Raw genomic sequence first — 15038 nt, 5'->3', positions numbered from 1 at the left:
TTTGTGTTTTACAAAGCAGCTGTGAAGGCCTTGAAATCCTTACAGCTCAGCTCCCCTTGTGCTCTCCAAGCTGTTATTTTATATAATTGAGGAACTCTGTGTTCAGCTTAGAAGTGTTTGAGTACTTGAAATGTGAAATTGGTTTTCTTTTTGCTGTGTTCAGGGCTATTTTCTTTTCATCAGAAATCGTGAGTCCCATAGCACCATCTTAATCCAATCAACTGTACTGTCAGTAATGAAAGGTCACATTTAAGTTTTACAGATAACTGTAACTAATGGAAATGGTTGTCTCCACGCTACATGGAGACATAGTCTAAAACAGTGTATTTAGACTAAGTGCTATTATGATGGTGGCCCTGGAAGCTAAAGGGAAGCTACATTTCCTCAAAATCATTTCGGATTCCCTGATGTTTACACAMACAATAATCTTATAAAATATTCAGAAATCTTTTCACTCTCTGATGACACATACCTACATCTGGGATAAAATAGTATATTTAATAGCACATCTAAATGGTGCACAATAGCACAGGACATGAAATGAGGGTGACTGCAATAYTGAAATTACTCAAGCAGAATATATTTGCCTATATTAAAACTCTACTTATGTACTGGCTTTAGCACTTTTGGACAGTACTTGCTTTCTGCATTTAAAAGACTTGTTAAAAAACTAACGTGACTTAAATCTCTTTTGCAGCTTTTACACTAACAAGGAGAGGAATGACAGGAATATACTCAGTGACTAGCGAAAATGTTTTCAGTCTACAGTAATTCTAATGAACATATTTCCCTAGATTTGCATAGATTTAAGTAAAAAAGCAGAAAGTGATCTATATTCTCAACTTCAGCCCCTATATCTCTACTTATTTATTTTTAATTTGGACTTCACTGTTTCAAATATAAAAGGAATTTTCTTGATGCTTACTTCCATAAGGCGACTCCTCCATAAGGTKCAGACTGACAAATGGAGCCTTGGCAGTGAGACAAGACATTTTCTGACCTCATTAATGTGTGCATGAATTCAGAATAACACTAAAAACAATGAACAGCATTATTCTGGACTTAACCAGATACTTCACCTAACGGGGATCTCAGAGCTCAGATTTTTTGTTAATTAAGATATCTCACTCTGTTCTTCCACTTTTCCTTAATACTGAGCAGGCTAAATTTGAAGCAAAAAACAGAATCCAAGCTGGAAGCAAATTTTCCTTTATTCCTTCGCTGCTGCACTAAGCAATCATCTCTCCTTGGAGAAAGCCAATGGATGTAATTTTTCCTTTATTCCCTAGCTGCTGCACTAAGCAATCACCTCTCCTTGAAGAAAACCAATGGAAACATTAAGGCAGGATAGAACAATAGATTGCATGAATAAATTGATATAATTAATCCATAATCCAAGGAAGTTAATGAAAACAATGTCACTGCCTTCAGAATGCTTTTGCATTTTGCCACTCCCGTGACAGACATAGACAGCCATGCTAAAATCCAAATTACCTTCATAAAACCGGATCTTGTCTCTTAGGATCACCATGCCTTTTGTAAGTAGCTGATTCTGTAAATAAAATATAGACTACCTTTACTCAATTCTATACCTTCCTGTGCCATTATATTTAAAATTTCATTCTTTCTAAACTTTAAAAAATAGAGGTCTTTCACTTTAATGATCAATCATCAAAGGACTTTTCCTCCCACATCCATTATTCTTAAATCCCTTGGGACACTTGTGAAAGGATGATATAATTGCCTACCACTTCCAGAATACAACCCCTGTTTTGTGTTGTACAGAAGGCTTTACAGCCTCCAAATGATTGACCCATGTGGCATGTAGTCAGTCTCAGATCAATAGAAAGAACATTGCATTTTAATAGACAACATTTACTTATTACTAAATGGCTCTCCTATTTACTATACTACAACGAACTTAACAGGTTTATTCAGTAGCTTAAATTTTAAAGCTAAAAGAAAATGTCTGGAGCCTACGGAAAGACAACAATTTCATACAAAACCCCACTGGCTGCATAAATCTATTCCACTACTTAATTTTTCACTATCTAACTATATATATTCACATATTACATACACATAGAAAAAAAATCAAATCTCATTAGTCCATAAATGACACACAGGGTCTAATGCAGAACACACAAAAATCAGTAGAAATCTTCAACTAATATCAAAGGGCTTGAGATCAGCATTTAGACTGGGTGAAGCAATTTTGTTCCTTGCATATTAAAAAAAAATGAATTAAATGAAAGAACACATGCCTACCTGTAGATATTCAGTAAAAAAGGATCCCAGTTCTGTTTTCAATAGTTGCCTGTATTAAAAGGAATAAGAAAAGGATCTATGCAATCAAGAAATCGTATTAATGGTGGAGCACATGGAAAAGGGGAAGTCAGCTACAGCAAAATATTTTCATATGAGTATAGCCTGTCAATAATTCATAACCAGAAACAGAACAAACTGGGTTAAGAATACTAAGCATCTCAGCCAGCATTTCTATGTGTTGAAAAATATCTGCTATGCTTTTAGATGGTTCAGTTGCTCAAATACTCATGAACAGAAAATGAGATTTGACAAAGACAAACCAGGATGCAATCTATTCTACATCTAACATTTTCAAAAACATTAGTTATTCTACTTCTATGCTAGTGTTTAACTGGTGCCTTATGCTCCAAATGTAGGAGAGCTCTTTACACTGTATGCCAATTCATGGGGCTGCACAAATGAGCCTGCGGCTTGTCTTAAATGTGTGCAGAGGTGAATAATCTCTGCCCTACATAACTTTAAAAAGGAACTGTGACAAAATTTATACAGAAACCTGAATCATGAGGATATTTTGTGGATTCTGTCACAGACCTGAACCTTGGCCAGTTTTCATGGAAAAGAGTCACAGTCTTCCAGCCAGAATCTGAACCAGATGAAGTTTCGTATGGTTTTAGTGAAAAAGCAAGTGGAAATTTAATAGTTTAGCTCTGTATTTCATGATTCTTCTGCACTAAAACTAAAAACTAATCTGAGAGCAACCCACATGCAACAAATTTCTGACTATCCTCAAATTCAGAAACTGAATTCAACTGCATCTGCAAGCCCCAACAGTGTACCTAGACAAAATACACTGCACTGCTGAAGAGCTGCAGGTCAATTAAATCTCCCATGTTGGATGCTAGATGTTTAGAACTTCTCTGTACTTAGGTCATTATTTATGTGCCTAAATGAGAGCTCAGACCTTATAAAAATTTAGCCTCAGCTGCATTTTCTGAACACTTGCACATCTGGCCTGGAGCTCTTTTTAAAACCCGCCTCTCTGCGATCATCTCAAGTAGCTGGAGGAAATGAGTTAAAATTCTATTTAAAAGTTATTAAAATTCTGTTTAAAAATTATTAATCTAAATCTAGAATCTATTTATTGAATCTAAAATCTATTTAAATCTAAAACCTAATTATATCTATTCATATTTAAAATGCATGTGTCTATCTATTTAAAATCTATTTAAGATTCACTTCAATTAGGCAATCAAATGTTGTGATCACTTGTGTAGTTATGTAAAATATATACTTAGTATATGTTATCATCTCTCCCTTAGGGTTTTCTTTCAACTAAAAAATAACTAATTAATCATATTATTTAACTAGTAAGCAAATATATGTCTTGTTTCCAAAGTAGTTCAGCATATCCCTGTGCTTTCTAGAAAAAATCCAGAGGAGTTGGAGTCTGACGTTTATTAACACCACAAGATTCAGCACAGACTCTTGAGATCTTCTGACAGTTCAGGGCAAGGAGAAAAAGGCCACTCTTTAGGAGGACAAAAATACAATATCTTATTCATTACAGTTAAGAACATGTTCACAGTGATGCTATAGCACCCTGTGACAGAAATAGAAAGTAAACACAAGGAAAGAGGTTTTCAGATTCTGGTAAGCATCTAAATCCTTCTTCTGCTAGAAACCTATTTAATTCAGGCACACTCTATCAGTAACTATCTAGGGACAAAAAGTTTGCAAGCCAGCTCAGGCCTGAGCTATAGGCCTCTCATATCTGTGCAGGTCCACTGCATGGTGAGACCCCTCAGCAGGCTGGTGCAGCACTTGGGAGAGGACGACCCTTGCAGTGGCCTCAAGGACCAGCCACCTGGAGCCCCAGAGGACCAGCCTCAGCCATATCCATCACAGCCCCTTAGATTAAAATCTTAACCCCCCAGAGATCAATAAACTCTTAAAGCCCTATGGGTGCTCAGAAGCCCCTACTTCAAGGAGTAAATGGGTGTTATAGGCCGATCTTGCCATGCTCACTCATGGTAGGATCCCAGCAGTAAGCCTAAGTCATGGGAAAGTGATGGCACTAAAGTTTTTTCTTCCTTTGAACTTGGAGGGATAAACCTAGTTTTAGGTAAAATGGCAATAAAGTTGCTGTTTTAAAATCTCCTAGAGTTTCCATACAAACAGTTTTCAAATTGTTTGATTTTTTTTGTCATAAAGTGAAAGATACTTCATGCTCTCAGGCTTTGCTTAAGTTTCTACCCTGTCCTCAAGTTAAGAACTCTTTGAAGCCCTAGACCTACATTCCCCTCAGACTTCAGCAGGYGTTTGCAAATACCTTGCCTTTCTGTACTTCAGATTCTATTGCTAATTCCTGGCATTTACAGTAAGAAACATGAAATAAGGTTCCATTTATCTGCTGACTATMCCTCCAATAAATCAAAAGCCCACCACATTTCCATTTTTCAGCTGTGCATGAACTTAACACCAAACTTGTAGTTAATTATATGCACTGAACTGCATTGCACCAAGCAGTGGTAGAGGTACATTAGCATCTCTGTTTACAGGGTAGAAGAACTGACAGCACAATTAATGTCTCTTGCTTTTTAAATCTCTAATACTACAGATAYTTCACGCTATCTTAATTAATTTCTAGTCAAATAGTGAGGCCCTCAGGCCACATTAAAACACTAGTGTTCGATGTTTTCAACTGGGTCCAATACACTGCTTGCGTATTTTTTTCATCCTTGACTAATTTCCTTTAACGAAAAACAGTTGTGTTGTCATCTACTCAGTTCTGGATAATTCTGATTACTGAATAACCTTCTCTAGATATACAGGTATCAATGGTGGAATCTAGGTGAAAATCTGATTAGCGCTAAAAGAGATTTCTGTTCAGATAGGAGTCCAAGCTTTAAGTGCATCTGATTTTGATGACAGTCACTTTGCACTCTTATGAAGCTTGTATCTCATTGATATCAGGCCTTCATTGCCTATTTAATGACTTTATAAATTAAGATGACAATATAAACTCAAATAAAATATGCTAAAATACATCCTGATTTTTTGTATCTTCCTGTTGCTGCTTCTTTAGTTCATTTTGAAATTAGTTCTTGAAACATTATTCAGAACAGAAAGTCTAGTCTAGCACTGCATATATCTGACTTGAACTTTATTACTTATTAGATTATGAAGCAAAATGAGAAGTGATTTTACTGGAATTGAACTCTTGCTCAGAAGAGGAAATGCTAATAAAATGTGCTTTGTTTACATCAAGTCACTACCCTGAAACTCAGAAGAGAGGCAGCTATAAATATGTATTAGCCTTAATATAGACATCCTGCTTCATCCGTGTTTCCCTATCCTTCTTTTTCTTCCTTGATTTTCAAGTGGTGTAAATAAATTCTTTAAAGTGACATAGTACATGAAATGAAAAAGTCACCCTCATCCCCGCTACAAGATATTTCTACAAAACACATAAACCAATACAAGTACTAAACAGAAAGTATATGCAGATAGTTCTTTTATTGTCTGACCTTTGGATTAGCTGCATAGTAAAAGAAGAAAACATTTCAAACCATAATTATAAGCTCCTTCTTGGCCAATCCCCAATTAAATTACACGGTAAGGGCTCAGGAGAAGTTATTTACGGGACAAACACCAGTGACAATCTCAGTTACAAGAGTACCTTTTTCCCTCACCGCCTTACTGGACTCCATTAGCTTTAGCACAGTTATTCAGGATTTATAGCAATATGAGAGAGACTGAAATCACACACTCATTTTTACTGGTAGCAGGGCTTCCCAAACTGCATGTAACCCCATATTTAAGGCCACTTTCTAATGCTAGAGTTGGTGACAAGGGGCATTGGTGTAAATGAGACTGGGTTATTTTTGTTCTACACTGCAGCATTCAGGATATTATGATGAATTCCAAACACAGTGGAGCATTACGTTTTTTGATATATGTTTGCAATTTTAGCTGTAACTATTTGCTTTAGTCCCAGTAATGGCTTTTTTCCCCCTTCTATCTCTGTGTTTGCTGTGCGCTGCATTTTGTGACCTCCTAACAACATCTCTCCTGTGCAAGAGGACCCAAATTAAAACTTTGAWTTAGACTGTGGAAATTTTTTGACTTAAATGAGGGAGAAGGTAGGACCTATTCAGGGTATTATGATTGCTGTCCTAGTTCTGGCCAGTTCATTTTGCTTCTGTCATTTTGGAAAGGGACAATTCACAGATCATGGGATCAAAGCAATAAATAAATAAATAAATAAATAAATAAACCAACCTCCTATATACATTTCTACTCCTACAGAATAGCTAGTGATCTCATTATGGCAGTGCTGTATCAAAAAAAAGGAATCACATAAACACATTGTACAGCATACATTTATTTTCTGACTCCCCTGAGGAAAGAGCGGAAGAACAAACGTTCAGAGACGAAGTGGCACCTGTGCTTTTATAAGCCGAAACTAAAGCAGAAGGAAATGGAAATGGTAGTGCAAACATTTGTACCCTCTGATGATTTAATAAATAACCAGTCCATAAATAATCAGAGTACAAAGCCTCTAGATGTATGCTCAGAAAAGGAAATCATATTTGTAAGAATTTGTTTGCGTGCATGCCTGACAGAGAGTAGTTGAATAGACATGACATTCACGTGTCAAAATGAAGATGCACAAATATTGCAGACATAACATTATTGCTGAAATACTAACGTTTGGTCTGTGAATCAACTTAGATACTCAAGGTTTAGTTATGAAAAGTATCCCAGAATCTGTTCTAGTTGAACTGATGATAAAACAAAATATTTCTGTTATTGTCCTGTAACTGTGGAAAAGAGTACAGCATTAGCCATTTACCTGAACATTTCTACACTCAAATTTTGCTCAGTGGAAATAATGGATGTATGTTTCTTTTTATTTATGCACTTGCTGGAAACATGCATCTAAAATAATCAGAGGAGAAACACAGATTGTTCCACTTCTGAAGTCATATTTCTGAATCCAGTATTTTTGCATTAAGTTTAGCATTAACACAAAGAAACTATTTTGAATAAAATAGCAACAGCAGGTATTTTTGACATCTGTGAAAACAGTAATTCTTGGTTATGTTTTAAATTGCATTTAAGTGAGGAAAAAGGGCTCCAGTTCTAAATAGTCTGGAGTACAAAAAAAGTTAATGCCTGTGGTCAACCACAAAATGTAGCAAGCAGAAGGAATATAGTATTTGAACAGGGATTGTGGCTAGATGTGTGAACAAATATGCTTAAAAAAATACCACTGCTACGGCTTCCTCTTGYGACAGATCTTTCAGCTGTCTCCTCTGTCCTCTTGGCCCACTTACATTTTCTCATTTTTGTTGTTTGCACGAAAAACCATGAAGTGGGACACACACAGAGGTGCTTTAGAAAAGAAAGAAAAAAAAAAACTCCACATAGTCACTGAATGGAAGGACAAGGTGCAGGCAGAGAAAAATTCCTTAACTAATAGCCTGCAACCAGCAAATACAAATGGCTGCTGAAAGCATCTTGTTGCTTGGCCCAGAGCTGCAGGGACATGACGACAAGAACAACCACCAGTCTCACACATCAGGCTGTATCTTGGCAAGTGCTCATTCATACCATGAGAGTTATGCCTCTGATGCCTTGTTTGTGACAGTAGCTTTCTAGCATAGTCTAGATTTCACAAAACTCAGTCAATTCACTCAGGTATGAGTCATCTGGCATTGTTCTCCCCAAAGCGAAGCAAAATTGAACCACTGACAGAGATAACAACAAAGCAGCATTATCCTCATGCTAAGAACATGAAACAGGCCTGTCATATGGCATCCAGGCCCACCATAAATTGAAAAAAAAAGTCTATTAGCAATCAACTTGCCTGTTGAAAAAGAAAACTGCTGCCTGGTATGTTGCCATAAATTCAACATAACTGTATTATCAAGTGCCATCATTGTGCAAGGTTAAAACCCATATGGGTGGGTTTCATTTACCCAGGTAAGTGAAAGCAAGATCTGGGCACAATTCACCAAGAAACATCTATCTTACTTCTATTGTTCGTCCATAAAGACTGCATTTGTCTCTGATGTCAGCAGACAATTCCTTTTCCTCTCCAGTCTCTCATTAGCAGACAAGCATCCTGGGGCAAATACATTGGGCCACGAAATCTCAGCCCAGCACTATAATTTTTTGTCATTCAGATAAAGTTGGAGAATCCTAGATAAGCTTAGAGCAATAATGATCAACCATTATTCCAGTAACTAACTCAAAATGATGGATGGATCATACTGACAGCCATCCAAGAAAAGCTCTTTTTTGTATCTGTCATTTTCTCTCAGCTGAAGAATGACTTTATTTTAATTTAAAAAAGAAAAAGGGAGAGGGGGGAAGAGAGAGATCACAGGACATATGTCATTTGCCTGGACTTCTCTAAGATATTTCCATAGCTAAAGGTACCAGGTTGGGCTGGYGCTTTCTGGATATCATATGGATTTTGTCAGACTGCCTGGTCCCACCTGCAGTGGGAATAAGGTGTAAGGAAAAGAGAATTACTGAAACTCTTATTTGCAGACAGCTAGGGAACTTATTAAGCTGTCTATCATTTTGAGTGCTGTTTGTTTTCTATAGCTTATTCTTCAAAGTGCTGGGACAAGTTGTCAAAAGCAAACAAGCTACCTTGTCCTTGTCAGTGAGAGAAGTTTAGTAAGTAATAATAAGTGCTCTAATAAGCAGTAATAACTAAAGTGCTATAAAGCCAGATAGCACCTTATTTCTTGGTAAAGTTTTTGTTGTATCTATAACTTAAATGACTTTTTCATCATCTTTTTTTAGAAAAAACATTCCCATTATATACCTCACTCTCTATTTAGTCTGTTATGAACACCATTTCAGCACCGTATGAGAAAGAACTGGGAACCTAAAGCTGTGTTTTCCAGGTCACTGTGCTGACAAGACAGCTTTATAACATCTCTGGTATATTCTGCCTGCGTGGAAGGAGAAGCTAGACATAAGGGATCCCCAGTCAGGACTTCTTTCTGCATTGTGTCACAGCTTGGAGGCTCTATGTTGTCCAGGGATGCCTCCCAGAGCTAGGCCTAGCAGCTAGGAATAGCACTGCATCACTACAGTGGTTTAGGCCTTCATTAATACAGATAAGGAATGAGGTCCAGGTTTTCCCTTCCTTAGTTTTAATTCAGTACTTCAAGAGAGTCTCTAAAATAATCCACTATTCTCACRGCTGAATATCTCCTTTGCAGAAGAAGGAATACAGCTCTTACTACACAGCTAGGTGTTGGCACACCTRAACAACAACTATCCATTAAGGCCCAGTTGACACTATTGGTTGAAACACATACTGCTGTATTGCTGTAAAAAATTTTGAGCGTGAATGCTAGCAAATTGTACTGTGCATGCTGGCAAATAATATTCTGTGCAACTCCAGTGGAGTCACTCACCTCACTCCTTCATTGAGGTTGTAAAGTTCATGGTCCGGGAGACCCTTTCGCTGGAACACTGCTATTACTCCATTATGGATACTGGAAGAGGAAGTTAGGAGACATTAGTATCTGGTCACATTTTAGAAAGGTATCACTTCCAGGATAAGTCAAACAACTCTTTCCAGAGGACTGAAAGACCTTTTTAAAAGTAGTAGGTGATTTCTAGTACCCTACCTCAGATGTCATAAACAGAATTATTCTCTAGAAAATAGATGCCATTTTTGAAAATCAGTTCTTTCTGGTATATTCCAACTTGATAACTTCAAAGGTTGCACAACAGAAATCAGGCACCTCAGAAATTGTAAGCTCATATATTTTAAATAAAAGGGTCACTATAGAAAGAATTAACAACTTCACTATGAGATCCGTGATGACATTCTTAGCCCTGTTGGCATCTGTTTGTTTGAACTATGGTTACTYGATTTTTTTTTGTTTGTTTAACTAGCATATCAGCATTTATCAAGTCTGGACACTACATATAAAGTTTAACCTACAAATATACCATTCCTTTCCTAGGATGTGGTTACTGGAATCTCAAGAATGCTCAGTTTTTTAAAAACTTGAAAGGAAAAAATGGACAATTTTAAGGCAATTTATTCATTCTTTCATTCATTTCCAAAAGTGAAACAATAGAAAAGGGGYGAAGTTTACCACAGAATTGGTTACAAAGCCTGTTTACCATAGCCAGTCATTCATTTCTCAAAGATTTATGTTCTTGCTCTGACTACAGGAAAAGCAAGACTGAGTTAAAAGAACGAGAGGCCTAGAGTTTCTGTAGCAAAGACATTGATAGAGGAGACGACATAGGCATAACGGAGCTCTGTTCCAACCATATGCCATGCTCAAATGCTCCCTTTTCATTTTCAATATCATTTGTAACTGTTCCRTAAGAAGATTTTGCTTAGAGATTGTGATTTTCTGCTGCAGGATTGAGACAAAATTCTCTAGYGCAACAGGCAGGGTAAAGTCACATATCCAACACTATTGCTGTGGTGTACAGCCATCAGTTCTATAAATCCTAGGTCACTGAGTAGACAAAAATCTGCCATTGCATGCTGTACAGGGCAGTTGATGTGCTTAGGAGAGATGTCTACCAATCCCCATGAGCTTAACAAAACTGCACCTCAAAGAGTTACTGAAATGAGTAAGTGTTTCAAGATCAAGCTCTGAAATGCTTCTGAAATACACATGATGTAATGACATAAACCTAAATCACTGAACTTAGTTCTGAGGACAAAGTTAAAGAAATGCCAGTTAAAGGTAAGACCAAATCTGTTCCAGCATTAGGAATTTAAATAGTAGGAGGAAATAGAAGTTTCCTTTCTCTTCTTCAACCTACTGCCATCTTTTATAACTTCACACCATATTTCAGCTTTGACTCCTACAGAAATAAGATTCATGCAGTCCTTCCACCTGTCAATTAATCCCTGATCCTCCACTCAGTTTCTATCACATTTGACTACAGACTTGAAGACCCAAAAATATCAGGTTCTTTCAAGTCTCTGCTAGGGTAGAAGTCCTCTTTAGTGACTCTAYCAAGAACATACTGCAGGGTGAGCTCAATCTTTATTGGACATCCACACAGCTATTTAGCTCTCAGGCACTAATATACGAGAAAGCAACTTTATCAGCTCTGCTGCTCATAGAAATAGAAGTACTATGCAGTTTCTTCATCTTCTTTTTTTTTTCTAAAATGACCATTCTTACCAAGTTACTTAATTATTTCTGTCTGCCTTAATTACCCCACATGTAAAATAAAGATAATGCTGCTGACTTCTAAAAGGCTTTTTAAAGACCTATTCATGAAAAGCATAATAAAGTGATGAGTACTAGTATGATTATCAACAGCAGTACTAATACCATGCCATCATTGTGCTAATGGGGGTGGGGGGGCTCTTCAAACTGTCAGCACTTTATCCTTCTTCCCTAACAATTCTACCAACTACAAAGGGAAAATACAACTTTCAGGATGTGACTCTTCCTGTTTAACATTGCACCTGAGACTGGGAGATGGCGTCTTAGGGCTTATCCAAAACACACAGSGGAGAACTCTTGCTCTGCCCAATCYTCCTCCATCCGATCTGCACAGCACCTCCCACCCTGGCACTGCTGCACCCAGCATAAGCACAGAATAGCAACAACGAGCCACAGAAGGGCACAACTGGGGGCCACCAGTATGAAAGCCATCCCTAGAATATTTAGTGAAGTATCTTCAGAGAACCAAAAGCTAYACTATGCAAATCCACCTGGGAGGCTGGTTTTACTGGTGATGCTGCAACGCTGTTCTTCCAAGCTCTGCAGTCACCCTTCTCTGATCACACTGTGCTGCAGCCCAGTGAAAAGGAGAAGCAAGTAGCTTTTGAAAGCAAAACCAAGCCAGATTTGCCTGTCCTGAAGGTGCCAGGATTTGGGTTTGGACTGTCTTGAGAACAGCCAAAGGTGAGTTTGGCTCAGCAGAAGTCTAATGGAAAAAAGCCAGGTTTCTACTAGCAGAAAAGCTCAGCAGCACTTTCAGATGCATTCAATAGCATTCCGCAAGTCTAACGTATCACCATAGGGTCAGAACAAGACTTGCTATTGCCATCTTAGAGAGGGATTGTATATTGTCTAGTCCTGCAGATGAAAGATATGTTTAATAGGTATGGTAGGAGGTGGGGACAATCCTCGACATCTTGCTAGCATTTTCTGAATATTGGCTTCAGTGACTATAGAGTAAATCTCCCTCCATGTTACAAAAATGTGCTTCAACAGTAAGCCTGAGGGGGCTGCAGTGCTCCTCAACAGATTGGGTGCTAAAAAACTGTCAAGCAACATTAACAGGACCATCCACATCTGAATGGTGTTGTCTGAAGATAACAGAGGGAAGCTTGGCACTGTGGAAAAAGCCAAGAGAAGAGCAAGAGAACACGATGACTATGGAGTCAAAGTCCCCAAAATATCAAGTTCTTTTAAGTTTCAGTTGGAGTAGAAGGCGGCCCTTTCAGTGACTTCATCAAGAACATACTGCAGGGTTACATACTTGCTGTCATCTGTGCTCAGCCTGGCAGCTGCAGCCTGAAGTCGGCTCCAGGGCTGGATCCAGCCACACATAATTGCTATCACAAGTTATCACAAAGATGGGATCTTCTAGCAGGCACTGTGGCAGGAGGCTTTTCAGTGTGTGTAGGGACCACAGACACCTACATTAAACCTTCTCAGGTTCACAGTAAGACAAACCTTTTTAATGCTTGCTGAGAACAGAGCAAAGGGAAGGAAGGTAAAACTGATACTATTCACTTACAGATTAGCAATGCAGATGCAACATTGAACAGTAAAGAGATGCACTGTTTGAAAAGTTCAGCCTCACTCATCTGTAGAGAAACAAAATCAAAAGTGGCTGGAAAGTGGCTGGTGACGGATATGASCCACTGTGGAGAAACGCACAAGCAGATCAAAGTAGAAATCATTATTCTCATCTCTCTTTTGTTCATCCGACAATGTTTTCAAGGTGTTAAACACTTCCACACATGCGGTGGTCCCTCTTCCCCCCATACACTCATGCACACAGACATACACTAATAATCCAACTCAGCATATTTTGGCTGGTTTGAACAGCTACACTCAATTTACAATTATTCCAAAATTAGCAGCTAAATGCCTTGGTATACAGTGAAGCAACTTGGGTGCATTTAACATTATGAGGAATATGTGAAGTATGATTAATGTACTGGATAAAACAAGCAGTCTTTACATGCTCTTCTGATTTGGAAATGAACTTTGCAATGTTCCCTGCCATYCTGCTGCAGAGGATGACTAAATCTCTCCTTGTAGCCAGTCTGCTCCCTCTCTTTCACTCTGGCACTCTTCTAAATGAGGGGGAGGTTTTTCTTTCCAGCTTAACAGGTCCATTATTACTCCTCAGAGAAATAATAGAGAGCTTTTTAAACAAGAGCTAAGGGGGACAGATTGTAAGCACTTAGGTTATTGCCTTTGTAGTAGAGCTGCATCTACTTAAAACATCCTGGTGGGGATCTAATCTGCCTGGGATCTTCTGTGCAGTCAGGGAAAACCTGCCTTGTCCATAATGACAAGCTTTGGCCCTGCTATGTTTGCCAGCTGCCTTTCCTTCCCGCTCTGAACAGCAGCACCTTCTTGCCAGGTGCAGCAATGCTGCCCTGGACTGCAGACGGTGCAAGAATGTTACAGTGATCTGGTTCACGACACTTGCTCCAGAGGCAACAGAGAGAATTTGGAACCATCGGGATGCTATTGGTGGCAAAAGTTGGTGTCAGCACAGTAAAATGCTTAACTTAAATCTTCTTAGTTACCTTAAGCTAACCAAAACCCCTTGCTTAAATCAAAACAATACYGTGGTTTCTGTAATGAGTGTTTGTTTAAAAGGGTTTAGTCAGAATGGTACAACTTGTTGTACCATAAGTAAGCCTTAGTTGCTGCTTACACACAGAAGTCCTGCAAGACACCTGAGGTGGGTGGATCTYCTTTATTTATGCCTGCCACCAGCCTCCACTGAGGCTCAAGTCATAATGTATGTAATTAAACTTATACTTCAGTAGTTCAACCTAMATTGCAAACGCTTTATAAACTCTCTTCTGTAACTGTTTTACAACATGAAAGTTAATAAAGGGTGCACTCATACACTGGTATTACTATGACCATCTTGTCTGTAGTCGCTGTGTGTGTAAATGTGTGATCACAGGCACAAGAACAAAGCAGAGCAGAGGATGCAAAAAGAGCCCAGTCCTAGAAGGGATCAGAAAAAAAAATTGATCCTGAACTGCCCATGCTGAGTACTAAGTAGGGCAACAACCTCCAACAGAGCTCAGACCCCAGACTATTTTATTTACAGGGTTATGAATGCTTTTGGTTTACTATTTTGTTCCAGTAGGCACATATTCCAAGGAAATGTGAAAGATGCAACCTTCTGCTCTTGTAGCACTGCACTTTCTTCTGCTTAAAGAAATAACCAATTTCTAATGTCCCCACTAAGTATTTTCTGGTGGGATAAGAAGCACACAGAAGCTCTGTGTGTCTGAGCAGTGCACGTTTGAAACAGTATCTAGTCTGCAGTCTCACACTGCAAGAGAACACATATCATAGAATCACAGAATAAGTATGGTTGGAAATGACCTCTGGAGGCCATCTAGTCCAATTCCCCGCTCTCTGCAGGGCCACGTAGAGCGTGTTAGACAGGGTTGCATCCAGGCGGGCCTTSWAGATCTCCAGAGAAGGAGATCCCACAACCTCTCTTGGCAACCTGGTCCAGGGCTCBGTCACTCTCACAGT

General features: G+C 38.5%; 1 protein-coding gene across 2 annotated transcripts in view; it reads right to left on the bottom strand.

Moving 5' to 3' along the window:
• Positions 1-15038, bottom strand: part of PRR5 (proline rich 5) — a 71211-nt gene that overhangs the window by 34063 nt on the left and 22110 nt on the right. For both annotated transcript variants that reach the window (XM_085324430.1, XM_085324429.1), the window contains 3 exons: positions 9714-9794; positions 2269-2317; positions 1495-1552 (listed from right to left, as the gene is read on the bottom strand). In XM_085324430.1, the coding sequence (XP_085180556.1) occupies positions 1495-1552; positions 2269-2317; positions 9714-9794 (188 nt within the window). The remainder of the gene's footprint in view (positions 1-1494; positions 1553-2268; positions 2318-9713; positions 9795-15038) is intronic.

The sequence above is a fragment of the Rhea americana genome, unplaced genomic scaffold (genome assembly GCF_003343005.1).
Source record: "Rhea americana isolate MKP2758 unplaced genomic scaffold, rheAme1 scaffold_91, whole genome shotgun sequence".
NCBI lineage: Eukaryota > Metazoa > Chordata > Aves > Rheiformes > Rheidae > Rhea > Rhea americana.
This window is presented reverse-complemented; position numbering and strand designations above follow the sequence as displayed.